Source organism: Heterodontus francisci, chromosome 26, assembly GCF_036365525.1.
Source record: "Heterodontus francisci isolate sHetFra1 chromosome 26, sHetFra1.hap1, whole genome shotgun sequence".
NCBI classification, from domain to species: domain Eukaryota; kingdom Metazoa; phylum Chordata; class Chondrichthyes; order Heterodontiformes; family Heterodontidae; genus Heterodontus; species Heterodontus francisci.
This window is the reverse complement of record NC_090396.1, coordinates 64,721,196-64,740,950: the sequence shown is the minus strand read 5'-3', so window position 1 is coordinate 64,740,950 and position 19,755 is coordinate 64,721,196. Positions and strand designations below refer to the sequence as shown.

Below are 19,755 nucleotides of genomic sequence, written 5' to 3'. Positions count from 1 at the left end.
ATTGTAAAACATCACTCTTCTTAAATGAAATCCCATCAAGAACACGAAGTGCTGTGATAACAAATGCCCCCACCCTGCAAGTACAAGGACTAATTATGGCACAATAAAACCCATACTATTTATCATATCTATCTGGTTACCATTGCTACACAATATTGTTGCAAACTACTCAGACCTTGTTCTTCTGGTCTGACATCATCTGAACTTTGAGATTAGTTTACAGAATTGAAATCACACCAGTATCAACCTTCCAGATTGAATTGTATATTAAGAAAACTGCTCGTTTATACAAAAGCAGCCCGATAAATGTGAAAAAGATGCGAACTTGATTAGAATGCTGAATTTACCAAACACCATATACATTTTGACCAAATGCTGAACTCCAGAGGTAAGGAGAGACATCAAGGCAGCATTTGACAGAGTATGGCATCAAGGAGCCACAGCAAAACTGGAGTCAATGGGAATTGGAAGGGGGTGGGGGAACTCTCCGCTGGTTGGAGTCATACCTAGCACAAAGGAAGATGGTTGTGGGAGGTCAATCATCTCAGGTCCCAGGACATTACTGCAGGAGTTCCTCAGGGTAGTGACCCAGGCAAAACCATCTTCAGCTGCTTCATCAATAACCTTCCCTCCATCAGTAGGTCAGAAGTGGGGATGTTCACTGATGATTGCACAATGTTCAGCACCAGTCCCGATTCCTCAGATACTGAAGCAGCCCATGTCCATATGCAGCAACACCTGGACAACAACGAGGCTTGGGCTGATGAGAACAAAGAACAGTACAGCACAGGAACAGGCCATTCGGCCCTCCAAGCCTGCGCCGATCTTGATGCCTGCCGAAACTAACACATTCTGCACTTCCGGGGCCCGTATCCCTCTATTCCCTTCCTATTCATATATTTGTCAAGATGTCTCTTAAACGTCACTATTGTATCTGCTTCCACCACCTCCCCAGGCAGCAAGTTCCAGGCACTCACCACCCTCTGTGTAAAGAACTTGCCTTGCACATCCCCTCTAAACTTTGCCCCTCGCACCTTAAGCCTATGTCCCCTAATAACTGACTCTTCCACCCTGGGAAAAAGCTTCTGACTATCCACTCTGTCCATGCCAATCATAACTTTGTAAACCTCTATCATGTCACCCCTCGACCTTTGTCGTTCCAGTGACAACAATCCGAGTTTTTCCAACCTCTCCTCATAGCTAATGCCCTCCAGACCAGGCAACATCCTGGTAAACCTCCTCTGTACCCTCTCCAAAGCCTCCATGTCCTTCTGGTAGTGTGGCGACCAGAACTGCACGCAATATTCTAAGTGTGGCCTAACTAAGGTTCTGTACAGCTGCAACATGACTTGCCAATTTTTATACTCCATGTCCCGACCGATGAAAGCAAGCATGCCGAATGCCTTCTTGACTATCTTATCCACCTGCGTTGCCACTTTCAGTGACCTGTGGACCTGTACGCCCAGATCTCTCTGCCTGTCAATACTCCTAAGGGTTCTGCCATTTACTGTATACCTCCCACCTGCATTATACCTTCCAAAATGCATTACCTCACATTTGTCCGGATTAAACTCCACCTGCCATTTTTCCGCCCAAGTCTCCAACCGATCTATATCCTGCTGTATCCTCTGACAATCCTCATCATTATCTGCAACTCCACCAACCTTTGTGTTGTCCGCAAACTTACTAATCAGACCAGCTACATTTTCCTCCAAATCATTTATATATACTACAAACAGCAAAGGTCCCAGCACCGATCCCTGCGGAACACCACTAGTCACATCCCTCCATTCAGAAAAACACCCATCCACTGTTACCCTCTGTCTTCTGTGACTGAGCCAGTTCTGTATCCATCTTGCCAGCTCACCTCTGATCCCGTGTGACTTCACCTTTTGCACCAGTCTGCTATGCGGGACCTTGTCAAAGGCTTTACTAAAGTCCATATAGACAACATCCACCACCCTTCCCTCATCAATCATCTTCGTCACTTCCTCAAAAAACTCAATCAAATTAGTAAGACACGACCTCCCCTTCACAAAACCATGCTGTCTCTCGCTAATAAGTTCGTTTGTTTCCAAATGGGAGTAAATCCTGTCCCGAAGAATCCTCTCTAATAGTTTCCCTACCACTGACGTAAGGCTCACCGGCCTATAATTTCCTGGATTATCCTTGCTACCCTTCTTAAACAAAGGAATAACATTGGCTATTCTCCAGTCCTCTGGGACCTCACCTGTAGCCAATGAGGATGCAAAGATTTCTGTCAAGGCCCCAATTTCTTCCCTTGCCTCCCTCAGTATTCTAGGGTCGATCCCATCAGGCCCTGGGGACTTATCTACCTTAATGCTTTGCAAGACACTCAACACCTCCTCCTTTTTGATAATGAGATGACTGAGACTATCTGCACTCCCTTACCTAGGCTCATCATCCACCAAGTCCTTCTCCTTGGTGAATACTGATGCAAGGTACTCATTTAGCACCTCGCCCATTTCCTCCGGCTCCACGCATAGATTCCCATCTCTGTCCTTGAGTGGGCCAACCCTTTCCCTGGTTACCCTCTTGCTCTTTATATATGTATAAAAAGCCTTGGGATTTTCCTTAATCCTGTTTGCCAATGACTTTTCATGACCCCTTTTAGCCCTCATGACTCCTTGCTTAAGTTCCTTCCTACTGTCTTTATATTCCTCGTGCTTCATCTGTTCCCAGCCTTCCAGCCCTTACAAATGCTTCCTTTTTCTTTTTGACTAGGCTCACAATATCCCATGTTATCCAAGCTTCCCGAAACTTGCCAAACTTGTCTTTCTTCCTCACAGGAACATGCTGGTCCTGGATTCTAATCAGCTGACGTTTGAAAGACTCCCACATGTCAGATGTTGATTTACCCTCAAACAGCCGCCCCCAATTTAAATTCTTCAGTTCCTGCCTAATATTGTTATAATTATCCTTCCCCCAACTTAGCACCTTCACCCGAGGACTACTCTTATCCTTATCCACAAGTACCTTAAAACTTATGGAATTATGGTCACTGCTCCTGAAATGCTCCCCCACTGAAACGTCGACCACCTGGCCGGGCTCATTCCCCAATACCAGGTCCAGAATGGCCCCATCCCTCGTTGGACTATCTACATATTGTTTCAAGAAGCCCTCCTGGATGCTCCTCACAAATTCTGCCCCATCCAAGCCCCTAGCACTAAGTGAGTCCCAGTCAATATTGGGGAAGTTAAAATCACCCACCACTACAACCCTGTTACCTTTACAAGGTAAGTAACTTTTGCAACACACAAGTGCCAGGCAATGACTATGTCAAACAAGAGAGAATCTAACCATCTCCCCTTGACGTTCAATGGCATTACGATAGCTGAATCCCCCACTATGAACATCCATTGACCAGAAACTGAACTGGACCAGTCACATAAACACTGTGGCTATAACAGCAGGTCAGAGGCTGGGGATTCTGCGGCGTGTAACTCACCTTCTCTATCCCCAAAGCCTGTCCACCATCTGCAAGGAACAAGTCAGGAGTGTGAAGGAATACTCTCCACTTGCCTGGATGAGTGCAGCGCTAATAACACTCAAGAAGCTCGACACCATCCAGGACAAAGCTGTCCACTTGACTGGCAACCCATCCACCATCTTCAACATTCACTCCCCCCCCACCACCAACACAGTGGCAGAAGTATGTACCAGCTACAAGATGCACTGCAGCAACACACCAAGGCTCCTTGGACAGCAAATTCCAAACACGTGACCTCTACCACCAGGAAGAACAAGGGCAGCAAATGCATGGGAACACCATGGCTGCAAGTTCCCCTCCAAGCCACAAACCATCCTGACTTGGAAATATATCGCCGTTCCTTCACTGTCACTGGGTCAAAATCCTGGAACTCCCTTCCTAACAGCACTGTGGGTATACCTAAACCCCAAGGACTGCAACGGTTTGAGAAGGCAGCTCACCACCACTTACTCAAGGGAAATTAGGGATCAGCAACAAATGCTGGCCTAGCCAGCAACACCCACATCCCACGAACGAATAAAGACAGTTCCCTGTCCACCCAAGTGCATGCATCCTATACAGTCTTCCTCCCCCTCCCGCAGCAAATCCATTGTGTACAGTCTTTTCCTCTACAAATCATCACACTTGAAAACAAATCCTTTACCTTTCGTAAAATAGTCAATTTACTGAAATGTCACCCTGACCCAGGGGCGGTTTAGTCTACAATACAACCACTGGCATGGTTCAAGGGCAAGGGGGCAGGGCATGCATTCAGTCTGCAAAACCAGTAGTCTCAAGGTTACACTACATCAGTGTTTACAGCACAGTAACAGGCTATTGAGCCCATCTGGCCTATGCTGATGTTTAAGTTCCATACCTGCCTATTTATTAGATTTAACTCCAACAGCATATCCTTCCGTTCCTTTCACCCTCATGTACTTATCTAGTTTCCCTTTAAATGAATGCATTCTTTCAACTCAACCACTCTTGCACGTGTTAGCTAGTTACTTGCGCAGAAAAACGAGCGAATCTTGCACAATTCACCAAATTATAATGGGAGCAAGGAGGCGGTTACTACAGATGTACCACAACCCATCACATCTGTGTCCGGCCTTGTGCGATATTAACAATGCAAGGCTGGTGCTTGGACCCAGCAGGAGTAAACACGTAAAACAGATTCCAGGAGTGACAGGAGAAAACTTATTTATTTCCTCCACAGTGACAGACACACTGTGTGAGGGAAAAGGCGGGGGGGGGGGGGGGGGGCAGTAGATTAACTTTTATAACAGGGAGACAATCCTCTTTTCTGTAAATTAATTAGAAACACAGCAAAGGCTTAGATAGAGGCCTCTCACCTCATCGCCCCCCTCATCCTCCTTACGCCGGATGACAGCTCAAATTAAAGCGGCTCCTCACTCACCAGCCATCGCACCAGACCCGAACCATCCGCTTCCTCTTCTCGGGGGAAGCGCTGTCGTACGAAGCCACTCCGTTTTTGATCATACTGCTCTCCTGAGTCACCGTACTGTCGGACGCGGGAAGACGTTCTCACCGAGCAGCTCCCTCGAGCGCTGGAATTTACTGGAAGCCGACGCTCGAGCTTCGTGACGTCCACACCGGCTCTGACCATCCGCTCTCAGCCAATCAGCGCCCGCCCCGCCGCCGGATGTGACATCACGGAGAACCGGCGAGCGGCTCTGAGGGCGAAGCCAGTCGACAGTTCGATGTACGGTCTGCGCGTTCGTCACCCTCCCCAGAAAATAATATATACACATACACAAAAAAAGCAGGCGTGTAAAATGTTCAATGATTATATATATATATCTATATCTATGTTTACAGGCAATAACCTTCTGGTCGTCAAGTGCCGGTGGCGTCAAAACTGGGGTGACTGATGATTGATAGCGGAACTGACCAATCAAAACAGGGGGCAATTATGCCGCCTTCACGTCACAAAGACGAATAAAGAGCGAGCAGAGGCGGGATTAACTGGTGATTGAGGGAGGGCGAGCTGGTGGCGGCTTTATGGAAGAGTAGAGTAAGGATGGAGCAGGAGGGCGCCAAATTTAAGAAAGTAAGTTTATTGAGCTAGTATCTTTTCAAGTACACGGCTATTTTATGTTCTTTCTAATTAAAATGATTTACTCAACGCCTAGTTCCAAATAAATCTGGCCCAAAAATGTTATTTTCAAAGGTGCTGATAGAGTCGTACAGCATAGAAACAGGCCCTTCGCGTCCATAATGCCGATCTATACTAATCCCACCTGCCTGCATTAATTCCATATCCCTCTATGCCTTGCTCATTCAGATTGTCCAGATGCCTCTTAAATGTTGCTACTGTTCCTGCCTCCACCACCTCCTCAGGCAGCTCATTCCAGATACCCACTATTCTCTGAAATATTTACCCCTTTGATCCCCTTTAAACCTCCTCCCTCTCACCTTAAATCTATGCCCTCTAGTTTTAGTCACCCCTACCATGGGAAACAGACTCTGGCTATCTACCCTATCTATGCATCTCATAATTTTATATACCTCTATCGTGTCCCCTCCCAGCCTCCTTCACTCCAGGGAAAACAAACCCAGCCTATCCAATCTCTCTTTATAACTCAAACCCTCCTAACCAGGCAACATCCTCGTGAGTCTTTCCTGCACCCTCTCTAGCTTAATCACATCTTTCCTGTAGTGCGGCGACCAGAACTGCACACAGTTCTCGAAATGCGGCCTAACCAACGTTATGTACAACTGTAACATGACGTCCCAACTCTTGTACTCAATGCCTCGGCCGATGTTGGCAAGCATGCCATACGCCTTCTTCACCACCCTGTCTACCTGTGTTGCCACTTTCAGGGAACTATGTACTTGAACCCCAAGGTCTCTCTGCTCAAGAACACTCCCCAGGGCCATGCCATTCACTGTATATGTCCTGCCCTGGATTAACTTCCCAAAATGCATCACTTCACACTTGTCTGCGTAAAATTCCATTTGTCAAAGGCCTTGCTAAAGTCCATGTAGACAACGTCCATTGCCCTGCCCTCATCAATCTTCTTGGTCACCTCCTTGAAAAACTCAATCAAATTCGTAAGACATGATTTCCCACGCACAAAGCAATGCTGACTATCCCTGATCAGACCATGCCTTTCCAGATGCATATAAATCCTGTCTTTCAGAATCCCTTCCAATAACTTTCCCACCACTGATGTAAGGCTCACCGGCTTGTAGCTCCCTGGCTTATCCCTGCTGCCCTTAAATAAAGGCACAACATTAGCTTTCCTCCAGTCTTCCGGTACCTCACCCGTGGCTAACGATGATACAAAAGTCTCTGCCAGGGCCCCAGCAAACTCCTCCCTTGCTTTCCATAGCATCCTAGGATACACCTGGTCAGGCCCTGGGGATTTATCCACCTTAATGCGCTTCAAAACCTCCAACACCTCCTCCTTTGTAATGTTGATATGCTCCAGGATATCGCTGTTCCCTCCCTTGAACTCACTAGCTTCCATGACCTTCTCCACGGTAAATACGGACGAGAAATATTCATTTAAGACCTCACCCATTTTCCGTGGCTCCACACATAGATTACCACACTGATCCTTAAGGGGACCTACTCTCTCCCTAACTACCCTTTTAATATACTTATAGAATCTTTTGGGATTCTCCTTTATCTTATCTGCCAGGGAAATCTCATGGCTCCTTTTCTTTTATTTAGAATATTTCCTTCTTAAGTGTAGTCCAACATCCCCTATACTCCTCGAGTGATTTGCTCGATCCCAGCTGCCGAGACCTGACATATGCCTCCTTCTTTGTCCTGACCAGACCCTCAATATCCCTTGTCAACCAAGGTTCCCTAATCTTGCCAGCCTTGCCTTCCATCTAACAGGAACATGCTGGCCCTGAACTCTTCCTATCTCGCTTTTAAAAGCCTCCCACTTGCCAGATGTCCCTTTACCTGTAAACAGCCTCTCCCATTCAACTTTTGAGAGTTCCTCTCTGATGCCATCGAAATTAGCCTTCCCCCAATTTAGGACTTCAACCTGAGGACCAGTCCTCTCCTTTTTCATAACTATCTTGAAGCTGAGAGGGTTATGGTCACTGGTCCCAAAGTGCTCCCCCACTGACACATCAACCACCTGCCCTTCCTCATTTCCCAAGAGGAGGTCGAGTGTAGCCCCTTCTCTAGTAGGGCCATCCACATATTGCTTCAGAAAACTATCCTGGACACGCTTAACAAATTCTTCCCCATTTGATCCCTTAGCACTAAGGCAGTCCCAGTCAATATTAGGGAAGTTAAAATCACCTACTGTTACAACCCTATAATTCCTACACCTATCTGTGATTTCCCTACATATATGCTCCTCCACTTCCCTCTGACTATTGGGGGGCCTATAGTATAATCCCATCAAAGTCATCACCCCTTTCTTATTTCTAAGTTCTACCCATATGGCCTCACTGGATGTTCCCCCCAGGATATCCTCTCTAAGTACTGCCGTGATGTCCTCCCTAATCAATAGTGTAACTCCCCCTCCTCTCTTACCTCCACCTCTATCACGCCGCAAGGATCCGTACCCCGGAACATTGAGCTGCCAGTCCTGCCCATCCCTCAACCACGTTTCCGTAATAGCTAAAATATCACAATCCCATGTACCGATCCATGCTCTGAGTTCATCTGCCTTACCTGTAAGGCTTCTTGCGTTAAAGTAAATGCAGTTTAGCCTGCCAGACCTTCCACGCTCCCTGTCCTGCCCCTGCCTGGCCTGCCTACGGGAATTGCTTGCTTTAGCCTCTACATTTGCCTCAACTATCTCATCTGAGAGACTACTACTTTGGGTCCCACCCCCTTGCAAGACTAGTTTAAACCCTCCCGAGTAGTACTAGCAAACCTCCCCACAAGGATATTGGCCCCCCTCCAGTTTAGATGTTTGTTTGTTTTTGTCTCATTTCTAGCATACGCAGTTTTTTTTTATTTTATCTAATCTATCTTTACAGCCCACGATTCATTTTTTTAAGCCTTTTAGTCTGTTTTTAGCAGTGATACTGAAAGATACATGAGTGGCCAACTCTTCAGTGGGAATAGGGTCAAGAGAGCCAGCAAGTGGGTTTCTCACTCTTGAAAGACCTGGGCAAGGGCATGGAGAGCCTTTGGTTTGGTGGACAAGGGGATTGGAGGGGTGTAGCTGAAGCAGATGAACAAACTCAATGAATTGTACTCAACCACAATCTGTAACCTCAGGCGTATGCCCAACTCTAACATTACCATCAAGCCAGGAGACCAACCCTGGTTCAATGAAGAGTGCAGGAGGGTATGCCAGAAGCAGCACCAGGCATACCTAAAGTTCCCTCACCCTCTTCCAATTCCCATTGACTCCAGTTTTGCTGGCTCCTTGATGCCATACTTGGTCAAATGCTGCGTTGATGTCAAGGGCAGTCACTCTCACCTCACCTCTGGAGCTCAGCTCTTTTTCTCCATGTTTGAACCAAGGCTGTGATGAGGTCAGGAGCTGAGTGGCCCTGGCGGAACCCAAACTGAGTGTCACTGAACAGGTTATTGCTAGCAAGTGCTGCTTGATGGCACTGTTGGTGACACCTTCCATCACTTTACTGATGATTGAGAATAGACTGATGGGGTGGTAATTGGCTGGATTGGATTTGTCCTGCTTTTTGTGTACAGGACATACCTGGGCAATTTTCCACATTGCCAGGTAGATGCCAGTGCTGTAGCTGTACTGGAACAGCTTGGCTAGGGGTGCGGCAAGTTCTGGAGCACAAGTCTTCAGTACTATTGCCAGAATATTGTCAGGGCCCATGGCCTTTGCAGTATCCAGTGCCTTCAGTCGTTTCTTGATATCACGCGGGGTGAATCGAATTGGCTGAAGTCTGGCATCTGTGATGCTGGGGACCTCAGGAGGAAACCAAGATGGATCATCAACTCGGCCCTTCTGGCTGAAGATGGTTGCAAATGCTTAAGCCTTATCTTTCGCACTAATATGACTTCGTCTCCACAAGGACTGTGTGTTGGTCAGTCCCACCAATACAGTCAGGGACAGATGCATCTGCAGCAGGCAGATTGGTGAGGACGAGGTCAAGTATGTTTTTCCCTCTTGTTGGTTCCGTCACCACCTGCTGCATACCCAGTCGAGCAGCTATGTCCTTTAGGACTCAGCCAGTAGTGCTGCTACTGAGCCATTCTTGGTGATGAACATTGAAGTCCCCCACCCAGAGTACATTCTGTCATCTTGTTTTATGCTTGGTTCTAGTTGGATCAATTTAGAAATAGATTTTTACAGAATTTGCTGGAGGTGATCTCCTGAATGAGGAGTGCTGATTATAATTCATTGTCCCCAGTCAGGTTCTCCAAAAGAGGAAAGTTTGAACTAAAATATCCCTGTAGACAGCTGTTTTATGAAGCAAGGGAGCAGGATGACATCTCATCAAAATTTAAATTGCATGCAAATCTAGTAGATTTTTTAAAAGTCACTTTGTTGTGCAGCATTTTGAAGTTTTGTGCCTTACTTCTTGTAATAACCTATGCTGTGTAGTGCTAAATGTGAATACATGGGCTTGCTCGAGGTGTTAAGTGTACCAGGGTGCTTTGTTGCAGAATTGTCGAGTTACATCAAATCCACTAGGAAATACAGTGCCTCACATTGTTAGACTATATGCCATATAGCAAGCAGACTGCTTGGTTTATCGGGATGTTTGATCATTAACAGGAGTTCATAGCCTTTTATAATGTTCTACTTGCTAATTTGGCCTGCATGAACATGATCAAAATGTTCCCAGTCAGACTTGATTGTTTTCCATCTCCATTGGACTTGCATTACAAATCAGCCTTTAAGCCCAGTCATTTCTGGAAGAAAATTCCAACCTGGAATCCTAGTAAGCTGGATATGTGGAATTTCCAATGAAGGAGAATCTTGGGATGCATGGAAATTCATTAACACACTTTTTTTTAGAAAAAGTAACTAGGGTAAACATTATATTGTGTGGTTTGATTTTATTGACTTGAGAAACTATACTCATAGCACTGCTCAGTATGATACTTTGCTTTGTTCCAGGAGTTGATCAGTAAACTACTGTACTTCTATTTTAAGGATCAGAAAACCAAAGGTAAGAAGTCTGTTTTGAATATGTAGGATAACCAAAAAAGTTAATTTTTTTTCCACTTGCTAAGCCTACAAGTATAATAGGGTAACTCGTCAATGGTAAGATGCTAAAGTCCACCAATATAGTATTGTGTGGCATTGTAGGGAAAAGTTCAAGCTCTGACTTTTGTACAGGGAGTGTGAGAGAGATCTCAGCTGACATGCGAGAAAAATCAGTGATGGAATCTCTTTGCTATCTCTTCTTTCCCCTCCCATGGTGAAAACTATGGCAGGCTGCACATTCTTTGAGCACACTTAGAGCTCAATTGTTAAAAAAAAAAGTCCTGGTGAGAGCAGGTGCAAGTGAAAAATAAATTCCATAAAAGCTACATCGTTGGATGAGAACTCATTCAAATCTCCCATGGCTGTATAACTGCAGAGAAAATGTTGGATACTTCAACACAGAGGGAGAATAGGGAGTGTGAACCTTGGGCCACATTTCTCACAATAGTCCATTTATAGCAAATGATACTGGAATTCCAATGTCAATATGAAGAAACAAGTTGTTCTACTGTCAGAGATAGACTCCACTCACTGCAAATGATCCCGTCTATAGATAGCAAATAGTAGTTAACTTATTTGCTGGTTCATAATCATGAGAAATTAGATTTTTAAAAAGAAACTTGGACATCAAGTACTTAATCTTGTATTTTCTGTTTACTTGCAGTCAGCAGTGATGCTGTCGTCATTATGTCTGAAATGCTAAAAATATTTGTTGTTGGTAAGCATTTAAGACAAATATTATGGTGGACTCTGTGTGCAATACATTATGGTGGGATTGTGGAATGTACTGGACTTTGTGTTCAGTACATTAAGATGTGTTTACATAGAATGTACAGCACAAACAAGCTATTCAACCCAAATGAACATGCTAAAACCCTATAGGACCAGTTAAACTAAGCTACAGGCCAGTAAAACAGACAGACAGAAACCAAGGAAACCAAATTATCCAGGTTTGAAATTAACTGCAGGAGGTTTAGCCAGTTAACCGGAGGGGTGGGGGGTGGTGTAGGAGAGGGCAGATTCTGCTTCAGTTGCCTCTCAGCTGGTGCAGGTGAAAAATCTGAGCTTGTTATTACTCAATTTGCTGTCTTTTGTAACCTGTTTTCATTGTGGAATTTAGATATAATCTACTGCATATTGTGCAAGTATAGAATGCTAATTCTATATTTATTAATTCACATTCAAATATAACTTTAGTTAAACACCCATCACTTCTGGAACCTTTTGCTTAAATCCAGCCTTTACCTGATGGGATATCTCCTGAAAGAATGCCATCATCCTCCGCCGGGATGAGGTTCCACACGTACTCTGATAATACCCAGCTCCTCAACCCCTCACTAACTCACGATCAGATAACCAGTCCTAGAGGAACTGAAATGTCCTTCAATTAAACATTCCTTAGCCAATGGCTTGGAATTTGGTCATGCCTTCATCCATTTAGGCCTCAAGGTCTGCAATTTCTTCTCAAAACCTCAATTTTTAAAAAAATTTGTTTATGGGATATGGGTGTCACTGGCAAGACCAACATTTATCACCCACCCCTAAACTGCTGTTTTTAATACTTGTATCTTACACCAAGCTTTGAGTCACCTACCGTATCTCCTTTTGGCTTTGCGTCAATATTGGTCTGATTTACTTTCCTGTGAAGTGCCTTGAACTTTTTCTACAATAAAGGTGTTCTATAAATGCAAATTGCTGATGGAAGTTTGATCCTGTAGCCCATAGCTTATGGCTCTTCATAAATCAATACTAATTTGAAATCTCATTCAGCAGCAGAGTAGAGGGAGTTTCCTGGAAGCACTTGTGCTGATGCTGGTGGCATCAAAGTTCTAAAGTCTGTTGTGTTGAGTAATGTCTTTGCTACACACTTATTTCAATATGAAACCTGCTTCCATAATTGTATTACATCCAGAGGCAGCAGCACGAACAGCCAGGCAGGCATCTGATGAAGACTCCAAGACAGGAGACATTGACCATTTTGAGAAGGTTTTGCCTCAGCTGGTATGTAACAAGTTGCTGAAGTTTATGGGCAGGGGAAAAGTTTGAAGAAAAAGCTGCTTTTAATTAAAATCAAGACTTAAGTGTAATGGGCAATTCTTTTCCAAGAAAAGTATCTTGTAATATTAGCTGTTACGACCGAAGGGAGGAGTGGACTGTCTTTTCTAGTCCCACTTCTCCACATGTCCCAACATATATTTTAAAAATGTTTACCCAGTTGCCGATACGGTCATATACTCTACTCCTTATTCCAGAATAAAATACACCAGCAGGTTTCTGAAATAAACAAAATTATCAGTTTATTATTAAAAACAAGACTTATCCAGTAACTAAACAAAGCATTACACACATTGAAATATGAAAGTTCCTCTTTTAAATCCCTCACGCGCACACTGGAAAAAAAAAAAAGAAATTCTCTCTGCAGAACTCTTAGAAAAAAAACTTGGCCAAATACTTGCTAATTCTTGGAGAAAAAAAATATGGAAATATGTCAGTTGTCCCTTTTTGGTCTGGTGTCTGAGTACATGTAGACGGATCACTGGGATCTTTTCTGGAGCAGTTCTTTTCAGGCAGCTTCTTTCCTGCTTCTCAGGAGAAATGTGGCATCAAGGGTTTCGGTTATCACACTGAATATGCAGGGTTTTTTCAGTGACAGGAGTTAGGAGATGAGTTGGGTGTTTTTTCCTTGGTAGGCTGATCTTCAACTGTCTTAAACAGTTCACACCCCAATTGAACTGAAAACAATATCCAAACGTCAAACAAAAAGTCAACCTCCTGACCTTCATAAAATTTGACATGTGGCTTCTCTGTAAGCATTTCCCATGGTTCCTGTTGTTTGTTTATCTTAAGGCAGGTGATCTCCAGTAAAGGTTGCTTTTAACAACTCCTTGATTCTTCCAGTAATTGTTTTCACAGTCAAATGTCCTTTCAATGATTCCAATGAGAAAAGAAAGTCCAGCACTTCTTCAGACTTCCAAATGAATCCATTTCCACAATTTGAGTCCTTAAAATTTTAAAACACTAACATAGCTTGTCCAGTCAGCATTTTTATCTGCCGTATGTCAAGAAGCTTTCATAAGGTTTACACAGTCTGAATAGGGACTTGCATCATTTATATCGATCAAGTTTGTAGAATTAAAAACTGGCTTTTTTTTAATAGATAGAGCAGAATCTCTTCTGCACACAACAACTATGTTTCCCTTCAAGTAAAAGGAGCACAGGTTCCTCATACTGAAGCAAGGAATGGAAAATAACTATCACATCATGATTTAGAAAAATACTTGAAGAAACACAGATTGAGACTTGCAAGAGAAACCAGTCAAACTACTCTTGTCGAAGTGATCAATTTTATATAGCTGAAGTTCTAAGTCTCGGTCTATTTTAACTTAACTGCAAAATTCTGCTTCGTGAAACCTTTCTCGTGGCTGCTTTCCTAAAATCATTATGTCTTACTCAATTTACAACTTAATGAATTAATGCTTGCATGGAACAAGTAAACAAAGGGTGAGAGAATTTAAGCCTAAGAGGGAATCAAAAGAAAGTCTTCAAATTATTGCCAGTTTTGAGAGGGTCAAGAAGTTTGATTGTATTCGTTGAGTTAGTAATGAGAAGGAAAATTTAAAGCAGAAGTTGGGATTTTTCTAAAGATTACTACATGAAATGCTTTACTAGTGGCTTTGGTAGAGATTGTGGCATCAGTAAAGAGAATTGAGTAACTATTTGAAAAGGAATATGAAAGGATACAGAATTTGGATTAGTATAGTCCCATTGAAGAGCTAGTAAAGATGTAAGGCCTCTTGTCTCATATTTATTTCCATAAATTCTGGCATTACACTAATTCTTGAAACTAAACTCTTAAAATCTCACTGGAAAGGGATATAGGCAAATATTACAGCCATTTATTTAGTCTTTGTGTTCCTCACAGGCTCAACTGAGCTTTACACATCCAGTAGATGGCAGATTTGATTCGAGAGCAGTGCTGAGGATTTACAAATAAACCTTGGTGTGCCTGGAATAGGGAGGAGAAAATCAGCCAGAGTTTTCAATCCTGATTGCTATCTGGCACCCTCTGCTGGAATTGTACATGTTTGGGGAGGAGTGATATTTGGGTTGGCTGTGAGATTCCTCTCTCTTCAACCCTCATCAGAGCATACCATCAAGACTAATGGTAGAGTACAACATTTATGTAATATTTGTACAGTGCAATAATTAGAACACACTGTAGAAGTTGAGCACTTCATTACAGAAAGGATATTAAAACCATAGTACTGAGAAACTATATTCACCAGGATGAAAAACTGGTTACGATGCAATACACTAGATACTGGAACTATTTCCACTGGAGCCGATGAGGCTAAAAGTTGACCTATTGAAGGGTTTGACTGAACATGAAAAACTTTAGGAGAGGTCATCCAGTTAAAATTACTAAGCGTGAAGAGAGGTTAGGAAAAACACAACACAGATGGTTGTTGAGGCATTGGAACATTTTGCCACTGGGAATAGGTCAAACGAGGAAAAGTGAATACAGTTTTGGAACTGCGGCAGGTAGAGGACAGTGGGGAGAATGTGGGTCAGCAGGACTGGTTTTTGGCACAATAGGGTGTCCACATTTACTCCAAGCTTTATAGTATAATCACCTGATGTAATGATACTATAAACTGAGAATGAAGTAGGAATCAGAAACGTTCCCTGACCACCGACTATAGTGGTGAGTGTGAAAGGCAACATGTGCCCTCCTCCAGTGAGCTGGTTGACAGCTTCCAAAGTGCTAATTTATTTCCATCCTTGTCAAAATGGAAAATATGTTTTATTGATTAAAATTTGTGAAGCTTCCACTGTAGTTAGTTTTTGTTAAAGCTGTTTTTTTCTTGTTCTTGCAGCTTTTGGACTTCTAGGATTTGGACTTTTTCCACTAGATGGTGCTGATCTATAACATTTAACCATTGAGAATATTTGGTTCATTATAACCATTTATTGAAACCACTCATCTGTAATAGAACTGATGGGACTGCAAAAGGCTTTACTTGTTGATAATTTAAATGATATATTGTGCAGATGTTTTATACAAGCTATTGTTTCTTTATTCATTACCATAACAATTCAGAATTAATTATTAAATCCAAAACTTTTTTTCTCTGCGAGAGGTGCTTTGTACCATAGTGGGATTCATGGCCTTAAACTGTGAGCTTTCAAACTTTGGTCCCCCACGTGGATCAGTTTTTTTTAAGATGCCATCTTATATCAGTGGGTTGGAAAAGGTTTTACACAATCTCAGAATTGTTACAGCACAGGAGACGACCATTCAGCCCATTATGTCTGCACCGGCGCTCCGAATGAGCAATTTACCTAGTATCACTCCCCCGCCTTCTCCTTGTAACCCTGCACCACCTTCCTTTTCACATAGCAGTCTAATTCCCTTTTGAATGCTTCAATTGAACCTGCCTCCACCACACTCTGACAGTGCATTACAGACCTTGATTACTCGCTGCGGGAAAAACCTTTTCCCAAGGTCACTTTTGCTTCTCTTACCAATTACTTTAAATCTGTGCCCTCTCGTTCTCTATCCTTTCACAAGTGGGGACAGTTTCTCACTATCTACTCTATCAAATCACCTCTTGGCCTTCTTTTCTCCAAGGAAAGCAGTCCCAGTTTTTCCATTCTATCTTCATAACTGAAGTTCCTCATTCCTGGAACCATTCTCGTGAATCTTCTCTGCATGCTGTTTAACGTCTTCACATCCTTCCTAAAATGTGGTACCCAGAACTGGACGCAATACTCGAGTTGAGGCTGAACTAGTCTTATACAAGATCAACATAACTGCCTTGCTCTTGTACTCTATGCCCCTATTAATAAAGCCCAGGATACTGTATGCTTTATTAACCGCTCTCTCACTCTGTTCGGCTACCTTCAATGACTTTTGCACATATACACCCAGGTCCCTCTGCTCCTGCACCCCCTTTAGAATTATACCCTTTATTTTATATTGCCTCTCCATGTTCTTCATACAAAAATGTATTACTTCACATTTCTCTGCATTGTATTTCATCTGCCACCTGTCTGCTCATTCTATGCTATCTTCCTCACAGTTCAAAATGCTTCAAAGTTTCATATCATCTGCAATCTTTGAAATTGTGCCTTATACACCAAGGTCTAGACATTAATCTATATCGGGAAAAGCAAGGGTCCCAACACTGACCCCAGGGAACTTCGATACAAACCTTCAACCATTAAAATAAAAGCAAAATACTGCGGATGCTGGAAATCTGAAATAAAAACAAGAAATGCTGGAACCACTCCTCTTTGTTTTCTGTCACTCGGCCTATTCCATGAGCTATAACTGCCACACATCAGATTTGTTAGCACTATATCAAATGCTTTTTGGAAGTCCATGTACACCACATCAACAGCATTGCCCTCATCAACCCTCTCTGTTACCTCTTCAAAAAAAAAACTCCAGCAAGTTAGTTAAATATGATTTTTCCCTTAAGAAGTCCATGTGACAATTAATTTTGTCCTGAATTAATCTTTCTGGAAGTTTCCCCACCACCGGTTAAACCGACTGGCCTGTATTTTTTTTTAATGAGATACAGCACTGAAACAGGCCCTTCGGCCCACCGAGCCTGTGCCGACCAACCACCCATTCATACTAATCCTACTTTAACCCCATATTCTCTACCACCTACCTACACTAGGGGCAATTTACAACGGCCAATTTACCTATCAACCTGCAAGTCTTTGGCTGTGGGAGGAAACTGGAGCACCCGGCGAAAACCCACGCAGACACAGGGAGAACTTGCAAACTCCACACAGGCAATACCCAGAACTGAACCCGGGTCGCTGGAGCAGTGAGGCTGCTGTACTAACCACTGCGCCACAGTGCCGCTGTAGTTGCTGGGTTTATCTTTACACCCTTTTTTGAACAAGTGTGTAACGTTTACAATTCTCCAGTCCTCTGGCATCACCCCCCGAGACTAAGGAAGACTGAAAAATTATGGCCAGTGCCTCCGCAGTTTCCACTCTCACTTCTCTCCGTATCCTTGGATGCATCTCATCCGGTCCTGGTGCCTTATCCATTTTAAGTACAGACAGCTTATCTAGTACTTCCTCTATCAATTTTAAACCTCTCTAGTGTCTGACTTACCTCCTCTTTCACCATTGCCTGGGTTGCATCTTCTTCCTTGGTAAAGACAGATGCAAAGTATTCATTTAATACCCCAGCTATGCCCTCCGTCTCAGTCTGCAAATCCCCTTGTTAGTCCCTAATTGGCCCCACTACTTTTTACCACCCTTTTATTATTTGTGTCTATAGAAAACTTTGGGATTCCCTTTTATGCCAGCTGCCAATCTCATCATACTCTTTGCTACTTTTGCTTTTTCATTTCCCCTCTGAACCTTCTATATTCAGGCTGGTTCTCAATAGTATTTTCTACCTGGCATCTGTCATAAGAACACTTTTTCTTCTTTATCTTAATTGTTCCCTCTTTTGTCATCAGGGAGCTCTGGATTTGTTTGCCCTACCTTTTCCCTTTGTTTGGGCACAGTCAAGGTATGTTCCCTCACACACTCTCCTTTGAAGGTAGCCCATTGTTCAGATTCCGTTTTTCCTGCCAATCTTTGACTCCAATTTATTCGACCCAGATCTGTTCTTACCCCAATTAATTATTCTTACTCTGGATTGTGCTTTGTCCTTTTTCATAGTCAGCCTAAGCCTTATGATACAATGATCAGTGTCCCCTACTGCCACTCGGCTCACCTCATTCCCAAGAACCAGGTCCAGCAATGCATCCTTTCATGTTGGACTAGTAACATACTGCTGTAGAAAATTTTAAAGACAAGATTCATCAAACACCAATTTATAATCTCATGTTGAACATTCAATAGCATGGTTACTCTGAAACCTAGGTGAAGGCACAAGGTTTACAACCCAGGAAGCCATTAAAGCTGAAGAAGGAAGAGAAGGCAAAGTAAATTATTCTGATGTCAGTATTTTTGGCTGTGTCTCTTTTGTAACAGTACTTTTTTGTACAAATAAATTAAAACCAGAAGTTAATCATAATTTCAGGCTGTTGTACTTATCTCTGCTTTTACACTTTGGGGGTTTCCATCTTGAGTAATAGGATCATATACATTGAATAACTTTTGGAAGATAAGTTCTTGTGAAAACTTGTTTCAAATGGTTTCGCTTAGGGAATCACTGCATCCTGGGAAGACATTTCTTGCTGATCAAATGGGAATGATTCACGGACATTGAAGAGAGACATACTTTAAACTGATGTACAAAATAATCTTTACATTGTTGGTATTTACCCTGCTTCTGGCACCACACAAAGGTTAATTTTACAATCGCATACCCCCCTCTTTGATTCAGGAGCAATCAAAAACATATCGCACCAAACTTACTTCTGTGGTAATAGACATCACTGCTGTGAAATGGACCATTTTTTTCATTCTTGCAGATAAGGTACTACTGTGGTCAGGTATAATTAATAAGTAGTGACTAATCCCACCTTTTTGCACCCTTTATATTGCAAGTCTCCCTTTAGGGGGCTGGTATGGGGTATTTTTGGTCTTCAGCCCTGAATTTAGGCAGGAGCTCTTCTGTCTGTGGCAGGGCGAGTTGCCATTTACAGTCATAGAGAGATACAGCACTGAAACAGGCCCTTCGGCCCACCGAGTCTGTGCCGACCATCAACCACCCATTTATACTAATCCTACATTCATCCCATATTCCCTACCACGTCCCCACCTTCCCTCAATTCTCCTACCACCTACCTACACTAAAGTAAATTGGCCATTGTAAATTGCCCCATCAACCTGCAAGTCTTTGGCTTTGGGAGGAAACCGGAGCACCCGGCGGAAACCCACGCGGTCACAGGGAGAACTTGCAAACTCCACACAGGCAGTACCCAGAACCGAACCCGGGTCACTGGAGCTGTGAGGCTACGGTGCTAACCACTGTGCCGCCCTACTTGGGTTTAATCCTAAGCAGGCTGGGATAGTGACAGGGCACCCATTAGCAGGGGCCAACAGGTGTACTGGCCTGTATTCTGTATGCAAATTCTAACCAATCATATTTTGTTACAACACAGTAATGAAATTCCTATAACAGCTGAAATCTAAGTTCACCTC

General features: G+C 43.3%; 2 protein-coding genes across 3 annotated transcripts in view; one reads left to right on the top strand and one right to left on the bottom strand.

Moving 5' to 3' along the window:
- pcyt2 (phosphate cytidylyltransferase 2, ethanolamine) overlaps nt 1-5,129 on the bottom strand; it is a 58,839-nt gene extending 53,710 nt beyond the window's left edge. The window contains exon 1 of one of the 2 annotated variants that reach the window (XM_068058426.1): nt 4,911-5,129. In XM_068058426.1, coding sequence (XP_067914527.1) covers nt 4,911-4,993 — 83 coding nt within the window. In that variant the 5' untranslated portion in view covers nt 4,994-5,129. The remainder of the gene's footprint in view (nt 1-4,910) is intronic. The other variant, XM_068058427.1, reaches the window with a different exon arrangement.
- A 9-nt stretch (nt 5,130-5,138) lies between these two features.
- Nucleotides 5,139-18,682, top strand: cenpx (centromere protein X). The gene is made up of 6 exons (XM_068058428.1): nt 5,139-5,216; nt 5,333-5,564; nt 10,540-10,591; nt 11,294-11,347; nt 12,542-12,630; nt 15,507-18,682. The coding sequence occupies exons 2-6, from the start codon at nt 5,535-5,537 to the stop codon at nt 15,519-15,521; spliced, it is 240 nt and encodes a 79-aa protein (XP_067914529.1). The 5' UTR covers nt 5,139-5,216; nt 5,333-5,534; the 3' UTR covers nt 15,522-18,682.
- The last annotated feature ends 1,073 nt before the right edge of the window (nt 18,683-19,755 follow it).

Bases quoted from the DNA above. Each gene is read 5' to 3' on its own strand.
- cenpx (XM_068058428.1), top strand. From the start codon at position 5,535: ATGGAGCAGGAGGGCGCCAAATTTAAGAAA. The intron at 5,565-10,539 runs GTAAGTTTATTG...GCTTTGTTCCAG, and splicing joins AGGGCGCCAAATTTAAGAAA to GAGTTGATCAGTAAACTACT. The intron at 10,592-11,293 runs GTAAGAAGTCTG...GTTTACTTGCAG, and splicing joins TAAGGATCAGAAAACCAAAG to TCAGCAGTGATGCTGTCGTC.